The following is an 18,619-nucleotide window of genomic DNA, read 5'->3' on the forward strand; positions in this document are numbered from 1 at the left end:
GTCAGTTTGTTTTTGTACAGTTCTACAATTATTCTCCTGTCCTTCCAATCTATGTGTTTGCGTTTCAGGAGGTCAAAGAGTTGGTTCCATTCGACATTGTCGAATGCCTTCTCTAGATCTACAAAGCTGATGTACCTGCTTTTGTTAAGGTCAAGGCGTCTTTCGATAATGTTACGTAACGCTAATATGGCTTATCGAGTTCCTATGTTTTTCCTGAACCCAAACTGATCGTCGCTAAGGTTTTCTTCCACTTTAGGGTAAAGCCTGTTCTGTATGATTTTTAGGACAATTTTCGAAGCATGCGACAGCAGACTAATTCGATAGTTTCCACATTCCACTGCGTTACCTTTTTAGGAATGGTAATTGTCTGCCGGCTACATCTTCTTTATCGTATAGCAGTTTGCCTTCTTTGTTGTTTATGACCTTGCTCTTTGTTTTCTTTTTCCTTGCAATGTTTTTACTAAATTATAACCTCTTTCCAGAAAACCTCTCTGCATACAGAAATCTATTTTACTACACTGTGCGTCTAACCACTTTTCCTTCTGCTGGACACATAGGGTTTGGATTCTGTTTTTATACTTCCTATACAGATTTTGACCTTCCTCCGTTGGAGTGTCTCTATATTTATTTCGTAGTAGTATTAAATCCAGAATTTCCTGAGTCTTTCCAAGTACAGCGGATGAGGACTTCTCTATTGTTTGGGTAATAGTTTTCCATTGACCTTCCAAGGTCTCTTCTGGTGTTGGCAATTCTTGTAATATCCGATCTGTTGCTTCTCCATATTCTTTTCTGTACACTAGGTTTTTTAGCCTTTCTAAATTTATGTTATTTAGCTTTTTAGTCTTTTTCTTGTGGTTTTTGGGCCATTCAATTTCGCATTTAGCTAATACTAGGTTGTGGTAGCTATCGATGTTTGGGCCTGGGTACACGTGGCTGGACCGTATGTGTTTTTTGCTGTTTGTTCTAGCTATAATGTAGTCTGTTTGAAATCTCGCTATGTCTACAGACTATATTGTTTACGGAAGTTAATAAGCCTCTCTCTTCTTTTGTTTCTATTTCCCAAGCCCCATTTTCCCGTAACGTCTCCTTCTTTTATGTATCCCACTACTGCGTTGAAGTCGCCCAAAATATATAAGTTATGTTCGGATTTTACCGACCGTAGGAGTAGACTAGTTGTTCGTACATAGGTATCCTCGATTTCCTCCTCTTTGTGTGCTGAAGTAGGCATATATACTTGTATTAGTACAGTTGTAGGTTTTGTACCTAATACCACCATCAGCAACCTGTCACTAAAGTAGTTATTTCCCTCCTATCTCTTTGTTCAGTACTATAGCGACTCCGATTTTTCCTTTTTTGTCTCCGCTAAAAATAATTCTGTAGTCATCATACCAGTAGTCACCGTCACCTTCCCATCTGTGTTCGCAAACTCCTAGAATGTGTATCTGGTTATTATGTATTGTATGGAGGAGTTCTTCCAGACGTCCTGGTTTAAGGAGCGATCTAACGTTCCACGTCTCTATTTTGCAAGGATTTCGTATGTTGATGACTGAGGCAGCCTTGCGTCTGGCTCCGACATTCGCCTCTGATCGCATTGCTTCGGAAGGATTTTGCCCAGTGACGACCGATGCAGCCTCCTCACTACATCTGCCGGACTCGGACCTCATATGAGGTCATCTGTCTAAACGTACTTTGTTTAGATTGTACATATCATGCTGCTTTTTTTGGTGAATGTTAATGTGGTAGTTCCCCCTTGCTTTCCACATCGCAGTATCTCGACCTTTCTGTTGTTTCAACTCCGCTCGACGGTTGTCTGGTCAAAAGTACTGTGTACTACTGACACAAACTCGTTGACATGTCCATTTTTGGATATTTGAGTAACCTATAAGTAAATACTAATTGTAAGTAGACATAACATCGAATTTTAATATGCGAATGTCAAATTTGGCCATGCCAAATTTAATATAAAATATAATTTATCATTAAACCCCGGACTCCGGCTGTCGACGCCCCAATCGGATAATGAAATGATAAACGCCCACGGAAATATCTAAGTATATCGCCGCGGGCCGTTCGAAAAGTTGTTCATTTTAGAATGACCGTGTATTTTTTTTTTTTACTTTTCAACGTATTGCCGGCATCCAACACAACGTCGTGCTGTATATCGTACTACGATACGAAACTTCTATGAAATTATGACGATTATTTAACACTTTGGCCGTCTGGCCTAGATCAAAACCGCTGCTAACTTAGCTTGATCTGACTCTACTTACTTCCTGAAAATTATTATTAATATTTACTTATAAATGTATAATTGGCTAGATAACAAGTTTTTTAGTAGTATCAATTAGTTGATCCGGACCCATTACATTGAAGCAATAGAAAATTCTGAAATGAAAGGCAAAGTCTGTGAATCGTACACAATGCACGAAACACCACTTACTAAACAGTACTTGATCGTGACCACGATCACGAAGCCGTCTTGAAGTATGGAACAAGAAGGTTGCTATTTTGACGGTGAAATATGGTGATTATGTATACAGTTGCTTTACAATTTATTATTCGACGAAATGTAAGCTATTGCTGTTACCATTTTTTTTCACTTTGAATGTTTAAAGTATGCATTTTTTGTGTCTATGACCTGAATTGAATTATTAAAAAAAAACATCATGTGTTATCATCTCAATAGATATAATAGTAGCGTTGGGACAGTAAATTTGCATTCATTTCATCTTTCAATCCTTTAATTCATCCTAACAGAATAGGTAACAATTAGACCATCTGTTAATAATATAGCAAGTTTGACTTTGTACTACATAAAGTTACTCCACCGGAGTTTGAGACTGTGCAAGTACAATACATATGCATCCAGACAGGATATAGGTATGTCAGTTGTTATTAGAATAGAATAATTTTAAACTAAATAGAAAAAAAACTAAGAAACGATTTACCTGAAAGTGCGGGAGGATTAATCCAATACGTTGTGGTGTGTTCTAGACAAGTTCAAAGAAAAAGGAACTGGCGACGCAGAAACCGTTTGTAATATATATTACACGAACCAAGTTCTCTGCTGTGTAGCTAGTTCTGAAATTATATAGAATTTGCCTTGGCTAGCTTTTACGTACCGTGGATTGTGGTTACTTTGATCAATTTCAAAATTAATACGTATTTATCTCCATGAATATGGAATCTAAAAAAAATTAAAAAATGACAATATTGGTTTTTGCTCCTCTATCGATTTCACAAATAAAATATTTTTTTTATTTTTAATGTATTTCTTGAAATAAAATAAAAAAGTGGTGATCAACTTTAAACTTCACTTGGGGTTACTATGATACCCCCCCCCCCACCCCCCCCCCCACCCCTTTTAAGGAATTCGATAGTAACCCCTATATAGAGTAAAATTTCAAAACATTAAAAAGAAATCCGTTCGCAGGTTTAGGATTTACAAGGATTTTTGTGCATTTGGGGTTACTTTTACAAAGAAAGACAAGGATAGTTTAAGAAAAATTAACTTTATTTTATAGGAATCTCATGTTTCATTTATTAATAAAAATCTATCAAAATGTACCAGCATTATGAAATGAACAATACAAAAAACGAGCTTTTTACCTAACAGCTAAACCTGTAGGTGACACAAACAAATGTACTTAATTAACTGAGATCTTTTTTTTTCACTTACAAATATAATCAACTCTTACCATATAGGTAAACAACGTAGGTACCTACATACCTAAAGCGTAAACTATTTTAACTAGGTAGATAAATACTTCAACAACTATGGTATAGCCAATAACTCAACAACTTACTTTATAATCTTAAAAATCAAAAGAGATCTTAAGTTTCTATTAATTGAGATCAATCATTTTTCAATTTTCTTATTATGTCGTTTTCATTTTTATTTTTTACCCAGTTCTTTAATATTTATATCAAAAGGAAACTCAATGTAAACATCTTTTTCGACAGCTTTTGGCAAATATGCAACGATATCGCAAAGGTCTATTTCTGAAATGTCTTTGTGTATTTTTTTAAACCTGGTTTTACTGTTAAAGGACTTATGGCCTTCAACCAACAAAAGATCTGTTTGTATAATTTGGCAAACATATGTATATGTTTGCTTGCCAGGAGCAGTCAAAAATTTTACTAGAACAAATCTTCAGATTGTGCATTCTGTTGTTTCGTCCTCTTCTTCAGCTAAATTACCCGATTCGTTGCTTTCTATCCCACGATTAGTTAACGCCTGGCTTGAGCTCTCTTCAATCAACTCGAGTTGATTTGTATCAATACGATGCTGCACAGGACTGTGGTCAGAGAACTCTGTCTGATTTGTATTTTCTTGATTTAGGTCTAATTGATTCCTGTCAATCGGATGATATACGATAATTACCTACCCTCTTCATTATTTGTTCCTGGCTGAGGTGAACCAGTTGCTACATTAGCGCTGTGGGTAGCAATGCTTTTGCCAGGTGCAACATCCAATCGCTTCTTTTTTCGGGCAGGTTGATCAGAGCTGTTACCATATCGTGAGTATTTTAAAAAGTTGGTCAAAGTGGATTCTACTTCGGTTTCATCCATACTTTCTCTTGGAAGTCGATCTAAGACTTTATTTTTATCAAAAGGATGAATGCCTGTGGCACAAAAAGCACTCATCATGTTGCGTTTGATTCCCGAACTAATGTTTAAAAAGAAATGAGTTAGGTTTCGGTTTTGTCTCATCCATCTTGTTCAACGCTTTCGTTAGGAGATAAGGAAAGGTGTCTTTCGGGACAGTTGAAAGTCGGGGATTTCGAATTTTCCAAGTTGTTAAGATTTGACGCCAAGCTGTCTTCATGGGCCGGAAGAAACCCACATCAAGAGGTTGTGTCAAGTGTGTTAAGTTTGGTACGAGACACACGAAATCAATTTCATTTTCCCTGCATTGCCTCAATTCTTCATCATCTAAATGGGACGAAAGGTTGTCGCCAATCAGCACTTTCCGTCCGGGTAAAAACGGTTACCATGGCATGTGGTAAAAATGAAGTCATAAACCAATCTCTGTAGGTACGATCATCAATCCAGCCACTGTTAGTACGATTAAATCGAGAACCTTGCGAACAACATGGTAGATCACAACATGGTGAACCAGCAGGTGCTCTCTCTTTCCAGGTATCATATAAATGTACACTTTGCAAATAATGTACGGGCTACGGGGAGTACGGGGGCAGAAATACGCCATCTGCCGAACCACATACCATGACGGTGGTAGAGCTTTTGGAAAAATTCATAGCTTTTTCCGGGTACTTTACTCCGCGTTTATAGAGGCCAATGTTTTTTCCGGGGTCATCGCTCATATTGGTCTCGTCGTAGCTGAAGATGTTAGCCGGCGGAACATCTTTAATTACTTCTTCAAGGTTGTCGAAGTATTGAGTAAGCGATTCTTGAGATACAGCAGCTCTTGTTTTTTTGATATTAGTGGCTACTCTTTGAGAGTATTCTGAGCTGTGTCTCTTGAGCAGGGAATAAGCCCAGTCAACACCAGGAAGATTGTTGGGAAATTTTGCCACTGATCGCCCTTGTTTATCTAATAGCATTTTTGCGAACATACGCAAATCGAGAAGTGATAAGGAAAATCCCCACTCTGCGCTTTTTGCTGCTGATTCTAATATTCATGACTCTTCACTGTGGGAAAAAACTGGTTGAGCTCTAGGTTTTTTCCATATTTACCATGGTATTTGTTAAATAAAGTGCCATATGATATTAAGTAAGTGCCGTAATGCTCAAAGGCTTGGCGGAATGACAGTCGGCCGTCCACCACTTCTTTCACAGCCCGGTTTAACAATTTTTCATTGTAATTTCTATAAGCTCGGGAACCTAACCGCTTCTTATACGTTCGAAGCATTATTCTAAAACAATAAAGGAAAAACTTGTTAAAAAACCTTTAAGAAAACCATTAATTATCTAAATAATATAAAAAAAAAAAACTATATTTCGCGGGGTGTCACTGATCAGTGATCAAAGTAAACCCTTATAGGCGATCAATGACACCCCATGCCACAAAAACCGAAAAAATACAAATGGCTGCCACGATTATTATTTGCAACAAGAATCGATGTAAGGTCGATACATGCCTGATTCAATGAATTACATCAAATTGATGTATTTACTATAATAGAACATTGTATTAATAATCCATCCGTCGAATGCCTGCGCACCACTGGCATTGCCCTAGTAATACACCGCTGAATACTGCGCTCCTGTGTGGTTAGAAAGTACACACGTAGCTAAAGTGGATACAAAACTAAATGACACGATGCGATGTATCTCAGGAACCATTAAGTCCACGCCGACAGCTTGGCTGCCAACTCGGTGCAATATAGCTCCGCCACACCTGCGTAGGAAGCATGCGCTATTGAGAGAAGCTGAGAAAATTAGCTCAAATAGCTCTTTACCCAACCATCGAGAGTTCTGCTGCCCACCACATCAGCGCTTGAAGTCCCGCCGCCCTCCATATGCTCAGAATGTGCAAGTCTTTAATGTGTCTGCAGCCTGGGAAAATGAGTGGAGCGCTGCAAATGTAGACTCGAGAGTTGTTAACCCAGCTCGTCGTCTTGCCGGATTTGATCTTCCTAGACAGCAATAGTGCCGCTTGAACAGACTGAGAACGGGACACGGCCGAAGCAACTACTTTTTGCACAGGTGGGGATGGAAGGACTCAGCATTGTGTGAATGTGGTGAAGAGGCCCAAACCATGGAATACATTATCCAGCGCTGTCCTCTGCATTTATACTCTGGACCACCGGAAGACCTACTATATCTCATAACCCATGCAGCTGCATGGCTGAACACACTGAATGTTGACATTTGACCTTATTATGTTGTAATTTTTAAATTTTAATTGATGGCCTATATGTTATCTACTTGTGCCATACGACTAAATAAATGTATTAATAATATTTTTCATTATACTTACGAAAAATAAATATGCGAAATAATTCTTAAATACATATATTACGGACTATTTATATATAAATTTTATTTCGCTCAAAAGTTACGGTTTGACTCGTTTCTGTTTTGCCTTAGGTTTACTCGTAGAGAATGCCTATAGTGGCATTAAGTCCGTCTGTTATACTCTTTTTTATGCGCAATTTAGTTTAAAATAAATATTTCAATCATTCGTCCGCCATATTGACAAAAATATTTATACAGCTATTCATTTAATAAAATTAAATATTTTTACATGCACAAAATATTATAACCCTCAGTATTTTCAAAGTAAAACTCATTTATATCTACTTGGTTCGTATAAAATAGTGACATAATTAAAAAAAAAGCTAGACTTAACTCACTCCCGCGGAAACAATATAGGTCATTGTCCTTCAGTACACCTGCATGAAATAAGATCTTTTTCGAGCAAATGAGATAAAAAATCTTAAATGAATATTAAATTTTATGCGTAGTAAGAAAACATTAATCTCGAAGAGTAACATTTCAGAGTGTTTTCATTCTAAAGAAAAAGTGCACGTAGTCAGAAGGAGTTTAATAGTAGTCAGAAACAGTTTTAATTAAAAAAAAACTTTCAGTGTATCCCTCATATATTAGCAAACAATTATTTTTTCTTCAACTCAATTGATACCCTTAGGGAGTCGTAGATGAAGAGTCAGCATTAACAGTAGCGAATGTGAATATTAGACTCTAAATGTAAAAATGCTTTCTGCAAAAATCCTTTACAGTAAAAATACATAGCAACATTTATTAATACAACAACCAGCACCTAGATAAATTACTTTACATAAAAATACGTAATATTAATAAAAAATCAATTACTACAATATAAGTAATATGTATGTTATATGGTTATCTATCTATGGTTAATACGTGCATTCAGTTTGGAGATGTACAAGGTCCCCAACTTCGGAGAAAATACTAATATTGAGAGGTGTAAAGGCTCTCAAAGCCTCAATATGGGACCTACTTTAATAAGGAATAAGTGTTTCGCGTTAGGAAACTGTTTATGAGTATGTAGGTATAGCTGCAGCCGATATTTTGAATACGTATGATTATAATATTAATCTATAATTAGAACTAATAGATTGGCAGTTAATTCAGTTAACAACACCTTTTGGTAATCATCAACCAGTCATTTTGACGAAGGAACGTTCACAAAACAGGCATATATATACAAAGACCAAAACAATTACCGTACTGCTTCCAACCGTGTCAAAAGTTTTTGAGAAAGCTATGTGCAACCGCATCTACTACTATTGCGAAAAGTATAAAATCTTCGATAACCCACAAAACGGATTCCGTAATAGGCTATCAACGACACTATCTCTATATCAATAGTTACATACAAAAACCTTAGAAATACTTGACTCAAAACAATATGCCATAAAATTAAGTGAAACCTAGATTTATTTTATTATGTAAGTGGCTTTCTCCTTATTTGATGCGCCCAACAGGATGATAATGTGATCAATAATTTTATTACATTTATATTTCACCTGTGTAACCATTATGTGCAATTAAATGATTGAGTCTTGATTATTTTTGGAGCGTTGTTATGTACGCTACTGATGATGCTGACTGTACCTATTTGAATCACTAATACACACGTAGATAAGTAAATATATCATAATTACTAGTCATAACGGTGTTCAACTTAAATTGTTCATAGCTACCTATATTTGCAAACCTGCGAAATCTGAAAATAGACTAGGATTCCATACATTATGCATAGGCCGTCGCTGCCGAAGTCAAATGAAATGTAGGTCGTCAGATTCAGGGATATTAAAATACACAGTTAAACTTTCCCGGTGATGTTTTATGCATTATTTCATGGAAACTTTATTGCAAATACTTAAAAATCTATTCTTTATGTATTTTTTTCATTTGGACAACACGTATTTGTCTTCTAATACAATGTTATCATTTAAACGCAAAAGAAATAAACAGTGTAAGTGAGAAAGCTGCTAAGACATCTGTGAAGCATTCATTTTATTCGTTTCGTACAGAAAGACACGAGTGTCCTTGCCAACCGTTCCGCTAAACGGATATAATGTCGATGTTCTTCTTTCGTTTCCACAATCTGCGCCGTGCTGAAGAGAAGAGAAAGAAAACCAATAGAAACCCAAGAAACAGTCGAAGTATGGCTATGGACACGCTGACGGCCCCGTCGCGCCTGCTCGAGCGGCCGGCCAGCTCGCCGGTCGACTCGCTGGACGAAATCGCCCTGCAGATTCCCAGGTTTACCCTTGTTCCATCATTACGCTTAGCTTTGTGCTCTGTCTCCTACTCTGTGCTTTGTGCTGCCATAATTATTATTGAACCTTTGCAAAGCATAGTCCTTGAGCACGGAGGCACCCTTTTGTTAATTGATTACTTATATTGAAATTAATCTATAGCAAACGTAGGTAAGTATCTATCTAATCATTTAAATAAATTTTGTCAAGTTTCAAGTATACATACACATTACCTATCTATATCTATTTATACTCACACGTTCTCTTCAAAATAATACTTTTAATAAAAAAATGTGTTGATCTGCTTACACAGAACAAATTTCCTATCCTAAAAAGCATGAACAGTGGCCTGATTGATTAACAAAAACTGATAATGATGTAATGAACTACTAAACTACTCGTACACGAATTATAAGTGCGAATAATTAGCAATGTGCATGAATTTTTCGGCATATGTCAATCGATTCTTCTTCCCGTGAGATTCAAATGTTTCGTATAAACCTGTTTTCTAGTGTACCCCTGAAATTTTCAAATTGCCAAAATATCTATGGCGCGCATACTGCAAGTTAAAACGCCCCTTAAAACGGATTAGTAAGTATCACGGCGTCTATAGAACAACTAGTCTATGGGGCAACTCGTCTAAGACGCAGGTTGTTTAAATCGCAGCTCGTCTACATATCAACTCACCTAAAAGCAACTGGTCTACACGATTTTTTAAGTAGCAGCTCGTCTAATTAGCGACGCTCGACGAATAACGACTCGTCTAAATGGAGACTCGACGAAATCGCAACTCGTCTAAATTTTGCTATTGTAAATAACTTGAACCGTTCCGCAACCATGAACAATTTCTTTCTCTTTTGTGCAATAAAGGATAAATAAATAAATAAATAAATAAACCGTAGTGTCACTCGGACTTGAACTTCACCCGGGCACACTGCTGTGTGTCTTCAATTCTTCATATCATAAATATAAAATATACTCGTACATTTTGCATGAAATCTCTTTCATGACTAACTGGTATCTTATAAAGAGGCCACTTATTGATAAAAAGTATGTAAATGTCAGCTAATGTCGTACAGCCAATATGTTCGCGGAAATGTTGTAATATCGAAGATTGCAATGTATAACGGAGAACCAAGCAACAGTGCGAAGCACCAACGTTCTGAATTAGTTTTTATAGAATCACAAAGGAAACACCCATGTTTATTACATGGTGGTTATAGATACAATTTAAACAAAATAAACCCAACGGATTCTTCATCTTTATGACGTTGTGCCAATAGAACTGAATGCAGTGCATCAATAAAACTCAGTAAAGAGAGAAACACAATTTTAACAAGATAGTCGCATAGTACCGGTGTGAAGTTAGCGGCCAAAAGTTGGCGGCCAAATATTGGCGTCACAGTCGGCCTCCTACATTTAGCGGCCAAAAGTTGGCGGCCAAATGTTGGCGCCAGTCGGCCGCCAACGTTTAGCGGCCAAATGTTGGCGCCAATCGGCCGCCAACATTTGGCCGCTAACTTCACACTAAAATTAACCTACCAAATTAAGAAGTCCGTATGAAATCTCACCATACATAACACAATTGGTGGAACGTTAGGGCAGTGTCTCGTTATATAAGGGCATTTTGTCTAAACTACCCTGCAGAATTGCAGCCGATTATTACAGATTTCATTTTTTCTACAAAACGTAAAACCTTTTAGAAATATTTCGGTTAGTGCTATATAGTCCACACTAAAAGAGATACAACTGTACGAAAACCTGTTTTGGATAGTCTATTAGATGCTTAATGAAACGTATATAGTGCAACCCCAATCATCGATCCAGAAGTTAAGTGATAAAAAATAAAATATTAAATTATTCTCCACAAACCTTTTAGAAATAATACGGTTGCTGTTAATACGTCCAAACTAAACGGGGTACAGCTCTACTAAAAGCTGCTTTAAATACCCTATAAGGTGCTCTATGACTCGTATATAGTATGACTCTACGGCATATGAATGATGCAAGGGCAATAAATTTGAAACTGAGGCTTTCTATGAACATTTGCATTCATTGAAGAATTTTTGCACCTTAGACGGCAGGCGAGTAAACCACACCCACTGTATCGTACAGAACATAATACTATCTATTAAATAACACTATCTCTAGAGTGATACTCGGCGACATAATAATGGTGCACGGGCATCAAATAAGAATCTGATACTTTCTATGAACATTTGCATTATTGAAGTTTTTCGGCATCTTCGACGGCAGGCGAGTAAACTACACCCACTGCATCGTACAGAGCATTATATCATCAATCAAATAACATTACTCGGCGGCTTATTAATGGTGCACGGGCATCAAATAAGAAACTGAGGCTTTCTATGAACATTTGCGTTCATCGAAGTTTTTCGGCATCTTAGACGGCAGGCGAGTAAACCACACCCACTATACCATACTGAACATAATACTATCTATCAAATAACACTATCTCTAGAGTGATACTCGGCGACATATCAATGGTGCACGGGCATCAAATATGAATCTTATGCTTTCTATCAACAATTGCATTTATTGAAGTTTTTCGGCATCTTAGACGGCAGGCGAGTAAACAACGCCCACTGCATCGTACAGAGCATTATACTATCTATCAAATAACATTATTTCTAGAGTGATACTCGGCGGCATATTAATGGTGCAAGTGCACAAATAAAAAACATAGGCTTTCTATAAACATTTCTATTCATTCAAGTTTTTCGGCATCTTAGACGGCAGGCGAGTAAACGACACCCACTGCATCGTATAGAGCATTATATTTTCTATCAAATAACTTTATTTCTAGTGTGATACTCGGCGGCATATTAATGGTGCACGGGCATAAAAAAGAAACTTTAGCTTTCTATTAACATTTGCATTTATTGAAGTTTTTTTGCATCTTAGACGGCAAGCGAGTAAACTACACCCACTATATCGTACAGAACATTATACTATGTATCAAATAACACTATATCTAGAGTGATACTCGGCGGCATATTAATGGTGCACGGGCATCAAAGAGACATTGGCTTTCTATGAACATTTGCATTCATTGAAGAATTTTTGCATCTTAGACGGCAGGCGAGTAAACTACACCCACTGTATCGTACAGAACATTATACTACCTATCAAGTAACACTATATCTAGAGTGATACTCGGCGACATATTAATAGTGCAAGTGCACAAATAAGGAACTTAGGCTTTCTATGAACTTTTGCATTCATTGAAGTTTTTCGGCATCTTAGACGGCAGGCGAGTAAACAACACCCACTGCATCGTACAGAGCGTTATATCATCAATCAAATAACAGTACCTCTAGAGTGATACTCGGCGGCATATTAATGGTGCACGGGCATCAAAAGAGATTTTGGCTTTCTATGAACATTTGCATTCATTGAAGTTTTTCGGCATCCTAGACGGCAGGCGAGTAAACCGCACCCACTGCATCGTACAGAGCATTATATTTTCTATCAAATAACTTTATCTCTAGAGTGATACTCGGCGGCATATTAGTGGTGCACGGACATAAAAAAGAAACTTAGGCTTTCTATGAACATTTCCATTCATTGAAGTTTTTCGGCATCTTAGACGGCAGGCGAGTAAACTACACTCACTGAATCGTACAGAGCATTCTAGAGTGATACTCGGCGGCATATTAATGGTGCACGGGCATCAAAAGAGACTTTGGCTTTCTATGAACATTTGCATTCATTGAAGAATTTTTGCATCTTAGACGGCAGGCGAGTAAACTACACGCACTCTATCGTACAGAACATTATATTATGTATCAAATAACACTATATCTAGAGTGATACTCGGCGGCATATTAATGGTGCAAGTGCACAAATAAAAAACATAGGCTTTCTATAAACATTTCTATTCATTCAAGTTTTTCGGCATCTTAGACGGCAGGCGAGTAAACGACACCCACTGCATCGTATAAAGCATTATATTTTCTATCAAATAACTTTATTTCTAGTGTGATACTCGGCGGCATATTAATGGTGCACGGGCATAAAAAAGAAACTTTAGCTTTCTATTAACATTTGCATTTATTGAAGTTTTTTTGCATCTTAGACGGCAAGCGAGTAAACTACACCCACTATATCGTACAGAACATTATACTATGTATCAAATAACACTATATCTAGAGTGATACTCGGCGGCATATTAATGGTGCACGGGCATCAAAGAGACATTGGCTTTCTATGAACATTTGCATTCATTGAAGAATTTTTGCATCTTAGACGGCAGGCGAGTAAACTACACCCACTGTATCGTACAGAACATTATACTACCTATCAAGTAACACTATATCTAGAGTGATACTCGGCGACATATTAATAGTGCAAGTGCACAAATAAGGAACTTAGGCTTTCTATGAACTTTTGCATTCATTGAAGTTTTTCGGCATCTTAGACGGCAGGCGAGTAAACAACACCCACTGCATCGTACAGAGCGTTATATCATCAATCAAATAACAGTACCTCTAGAGTGATACTCGGCGGCATATTAATGGTGCACGGGCATCAAAAGAGATTTTGGCTTTCTATGAACATTTGCATTCATTGAAGTTTTTCGGCATCTTAGACGGCAGGCGAGTAAACCGCACCCACTGCATCGTACAGAGCATTATATTTTCTATCAAATAACTTTATCTCTAGAGTGATACTCGGCGGCATATTAGTGGTGCACGGACATAAAAAAGAAACTTAGGCTTTCTATGAACATTTCCATTCATTGAAGTTTTTCGGCATCTTAGACGGCAGGCGAGTAAACTACACTCACTGAATCGTACAGAGCATTATATTTTCTATCAAATAACTATATTTCTAGAGTGATACTCGGCGGCATATTAATGGTGCACGGGCATCAAAAGAGACTTTGGCTTTCTATGAACATTTGCATTCATTGAAGAATTTTTGCATCTTAGACGGCAGGCGAGTAAACTACACGCACTCTATCGTACAGAACATTATATTATGTATCAAATAACACTATATCTAGAGTGATACTCGGCGGCATATTAATGGTGCACTGGCATCAAAAAAGAAACTTTAGCTTTCAATTAACATTTGCATTCATTGAAGAGTTTTTGCATCTTAGACGGCAGGCGAGTAAACTACACCCACTCTATTGTACAGAACATTATACTTTGTATCAAATAACACTATATCTAGAGTGATACTCGGCGGCATATTAAAGGTGCACGGGCATCAAAGAGACTTTGGCTTTCTATGAACATTTGCATTCATTGAAGAATTTTTGCATATTAGACGGCAGGCGAGTAAACCACACCCACTGTATCATACAGAACATTATACTACCTATCAAGTAACACTATACCTAGAGTGATACTCGGTGACATATTAATGGTGCAAGTGCACAAATAAGAAAGTTAGGCTTTCTATGAACTTTTGCATTCATTGAAGTTTTTCGGCATCTTAGACGGCAGGCGAGTAAACTACACCCACTGCATCGTACAGAGCAATATATCATCAATCAAATAACAGTACCTCTAGAGTGATACTCGGCGACATATTAATGGTGCACGGGCATCAAAAGAGACTTTGGCTTTCTATGAACATTTGCATTCATTGAAGAATTTTTGCATCTTAGACGGCAGGCGAGTAAACTACACCCACTGAATTGTACAGAGCATTATATTTTCTATCAAATAATTATATTTCTAGAGTGATACTCGGCGGCATATTCATGATGCACGGGCATCAAAGAGACTTTGGCTTTCTATGAACATTTGTATTCATTGAAGAATTTTTGCATCTTAGACGGCAGGCGAGTAAACTACACCAACTCTATCGAACAGAACATTATATTATGTATCAAATAACACTATATCTAAAGTGATACTCGGCGGCATATCAATGGTGCACGGGCATCAAAAAAGAAACTTTAGCTTTCAATTAACATTTGGATTCATTGAAGTTTTTCTGCATCTTAGACGACAAGCGAGTAAACCGCACCCACTGCATCGTACAGAGCATTAAATTATCGATCAAGTAATTTTATTTCTAGAGTGGTACTCGGCGGCATATTCATGATGCACGGGCATCAAAAAGACTTTGGCTCTTTATGAACATTTGTATTCATTAAAGAATTTTTGCATCTTAGACGTTAGGCGAGTAAACCACACCCACTGTATCGTACAGAACATTATACTACCTATCAAGTAACAGTATATCTAGAGTGATACTCGGTGACATATTAATGGTGCAAGTGTACAAATAAGAAAGTTAGGCTTTCTATGAACTTTTGCATTCATTGAAGTTTTTCGGCATCTTAGACGGCAGGCGAGTAAACTACACCCACTGCATCGTACAGAGCAATATATCATCAATCAAATAACAATACTTCTAGAGTGATACTCGGCGGCACATTAATGGTGCACGGGCATCAAAAGAGACTTTGGCTTTCTATGAACATTTGCATTCATTGAAGAAAATTTGCATCTTAGACGGCAGGCGAGTAAACCGCACCTACTGCATCGTACAGAGCATTAAATTATCGATCAAATAATTTTATTTCTAGAGTGATACTCGGCGGCATATTCATGATGCTCGGGCATCAAAGAGACTTTGGCTTTCTATGAACATTGGCATTCAATGAAGTTTTTCTGCATCTTAGACGGCAGGCGAGTAAACCACACCCACTCTATCGTACAGAACATTATACTATCTACCAAAAAACACTATATCTAGGGTGATACTCGGCGGCATATTAATGGTGCACGGGCATCAAAAGACTTTGGCTTTCTATGAACATTTGCATTCATTGAAGTTTTTCTGCATCTTAGACGGCAAGCGAGTAAACTACACCCACTGCATCGTACAGAGCGTTATATCATCAATCAAATAACAGTACCTCTAGAGTTATAATGATCAGATAACGTAATGAGGCGGCGGGTAGACGAGATCCTGCAAAGCTATATGTGTAGAAATTGTGTTGAGTTTCCAACCCGTGTGTCCGCGCACAGTGCCAGTAGCATTGACTGCGGACTAGTGCCGCGCGACTGCGGGGACATTCTGGCTACGCCACTTGATACGCCCATTAGTGACCAACCATAATGCACAAGTGTTTAACTTGCCCGCTACGGAAACGACACAAAAAACCAGACCAAATAATTTTATCGAAAAAAGACTGTTTATTGATCAATCGTTTATTGCATTTTATGTTGACATTGAAAATTATAATTGAAATTTTATATTTGATGACATGATCTCTATTAACGAAAAATTTAGTAAATTATTTAATGTATTACGATATTATATTGACATTCATTTTCCGATAAAAAAACATAAACAAGTGCCATGGCTTACAGATTCCCTTTCGAAACTTATGCTAAACTATAATCATCTGATAGAAATAAAATGTCAATATCCGGAACTAACGAATATCTCTGAATGCATCAATAAGCAAGCAGATCGCATCAAAGCTGAAACTCTTAGTGCTCGGCGAGAATACTATGCAAACCGAATAGTCAATAGTAAGAATCCGCCGAAGGAAATGTGGCGTGTAGTAAACGACGAAACGTCCACAAAACCTTCGGGGACTACCATCTTACTTAAAGATGAAAGTGGACACACTGTACCGCCTTGCAATGTACCAGAACACTTGAACCAACACTTTCTTACAATAGCTTCAAAATACAAAATTAACAATATAAGAAAATCGGACTCTGTACAGTACCTGCGAAATTACCTTGAAAATGCAGATATACCTAATTTTGTCCTCCCTACTATTACACTCACAGACTTAACTCAAACCTTGAGGTCTATGTTGAGAGCTCGGACCACCCTAGATGTATATGACATATCTCTGATCCTACTCGAGTGCATATGGCCGATTATTGCGGGGATACTATTAAAATTAATAAACACTATGTTCTCTTGCGGTGTGTACCCTGATGTACTGAAAAGCACTCGAGTATGTCCAGTTTATAAGGGAAAGGGCGAAAAAAGTTCTGTGGATAATTATAGACCAATAACTATTGTACCTAATATTTCAAAACTAATTGAATCAATATTATCAAAATGTTTAATGAACCATCTGGAGACAAATGACTTACTGACAGACAAACAATATGCATATAGGAAAAATAGGTCCACTACAACCGCTGCATTAAAAATACATGATTGCATAACAACAGCATTAGACATAAAGGACAAGGTGGCAGGGGTATTCTGTGACCTATCTAAAGCGTTTGATGTGATTAGTCATGACTTATTGCTAGAGAAGTTAAAGCACTATGGAATAAAAAATAATGTTCATAGGCTATTCACATCTTTCTTAGATAGCAGAAAACAGACAGTTGTGGTCAAAATTGAGGGTAAAAACCTTAAATCAATTGCAGGTAAACTAGAACTAGGAATACCTCAAGGTTCGTCACTCGGGAACACCTTGTTTTTGACGTTCATCAATGATCTTTCTGCTTCCGTTGCTGATGGTACAATGGTGCTGTTTGCCGATGACACCACTGTGATAGTAAATGCGCCCACATACCCACTGCTTGAACAAAAACTGTCATTGATATGCAGCCAACTACATGAGTGGTTCTCGTCAAACGGTCTCATCCTCAATGTTACGAAATCCAACGTGATGCTGTTTTCAACCGGAAATATCACAAATAACCCACAAATGCAGAGTCCGATGCCACGCTGCGGCTCAACTAGATTCCTCGGATTCATAATGGACGCCAAACTAAACTGGAAAGCACACATAGACCAGTTGTGTGAAAGACTGTGCAGTGCTTTATTTGTACTGCGCAAACTGAAACCAATTGTTTCTAGTGATGCATTACTTCAGATTTATTATGCATATTTTTACTCAATCTTGTCGTACGGTATAGTTCTGTATGGAAACTCGACAAACTCAGACAGAGTATTTAAACTACAAAAAAGAGCCGTTCGTATCTTGGCAGGTGTGAATCCGAGGTACTCATGTCGCGAGCTGTTCAAAAAGTACCACCTAATGACGCATTACTCGCTTTACATATATGAGGTAATTATGTTCACGCGTCTAAATATTCACTCGTTTAAACGTGCAAATATGCCCGGCAGAATAACCCGCCAGACGGGGAGATTGCTACCAGTGCGGCGGCGGCGGCTCGCATTGTTAGATAAGTCTCCGCGAGTGATCGGCCCATCCTTAATATCCTTATATGAGCGACTACCCGCCAGCCTCAGAAACGAAACCTCGAATTACAAGTTTGCACACGAACTGAAAGAATTTTTGATAGAAATGTCGCTATATTCCGTTAAAGAATATAGCGAAAAATAATTTTTTATTTATTTTTTATTTTATTTTATTTTATTTATTCATTTTAATTAACACAGTATAACAGTTAAAACTAAAGCACTGTGAA

General features: G+C 37.5%; 1 protein-coding gene across 1 annotated transcript in view; it reads left to right on the top strand.

Annotated features, from left to right (window-relative positions):
* The first annotated feature begins 8,752 nt into the window (after window positions 1-8,752).
* Window positions 8,753-18,619, top strand: part of LOC133516124 (potassium channel subfamily T member 2) — a 119,616-nt gene continuing 109,749 nt past the window's right edge. Inside the window, exon 1 of the mRNA XM_061848865.1 lies at window positions 8,753-9,219. Coding sequence (XP_061704849.1) covers window positions 9,032-9,219 — 188 coding nt within the window. The 5' untranslated portion in view covers window positions 8,753-9,031. The remainder of the gene's footprint in view (window positions 9,220-18,619) is intronic.

Source organism: Cydia pomonella, chromosome 1 (genome assembly GCF_033807575.1).
Source record: "Cydia pomonella isolate Wapato2018A chromosome 1, ilCydPomo1, whole genome shotgun sequence".
In the NCBI taxonomy this organism is placed as follows: domain Eukaryota; kingdom Metazoa; phylum Arthropoda; class Insecta; order Lepidoptera; family Tortricidae; genus Cydia; species Cydia pomonella.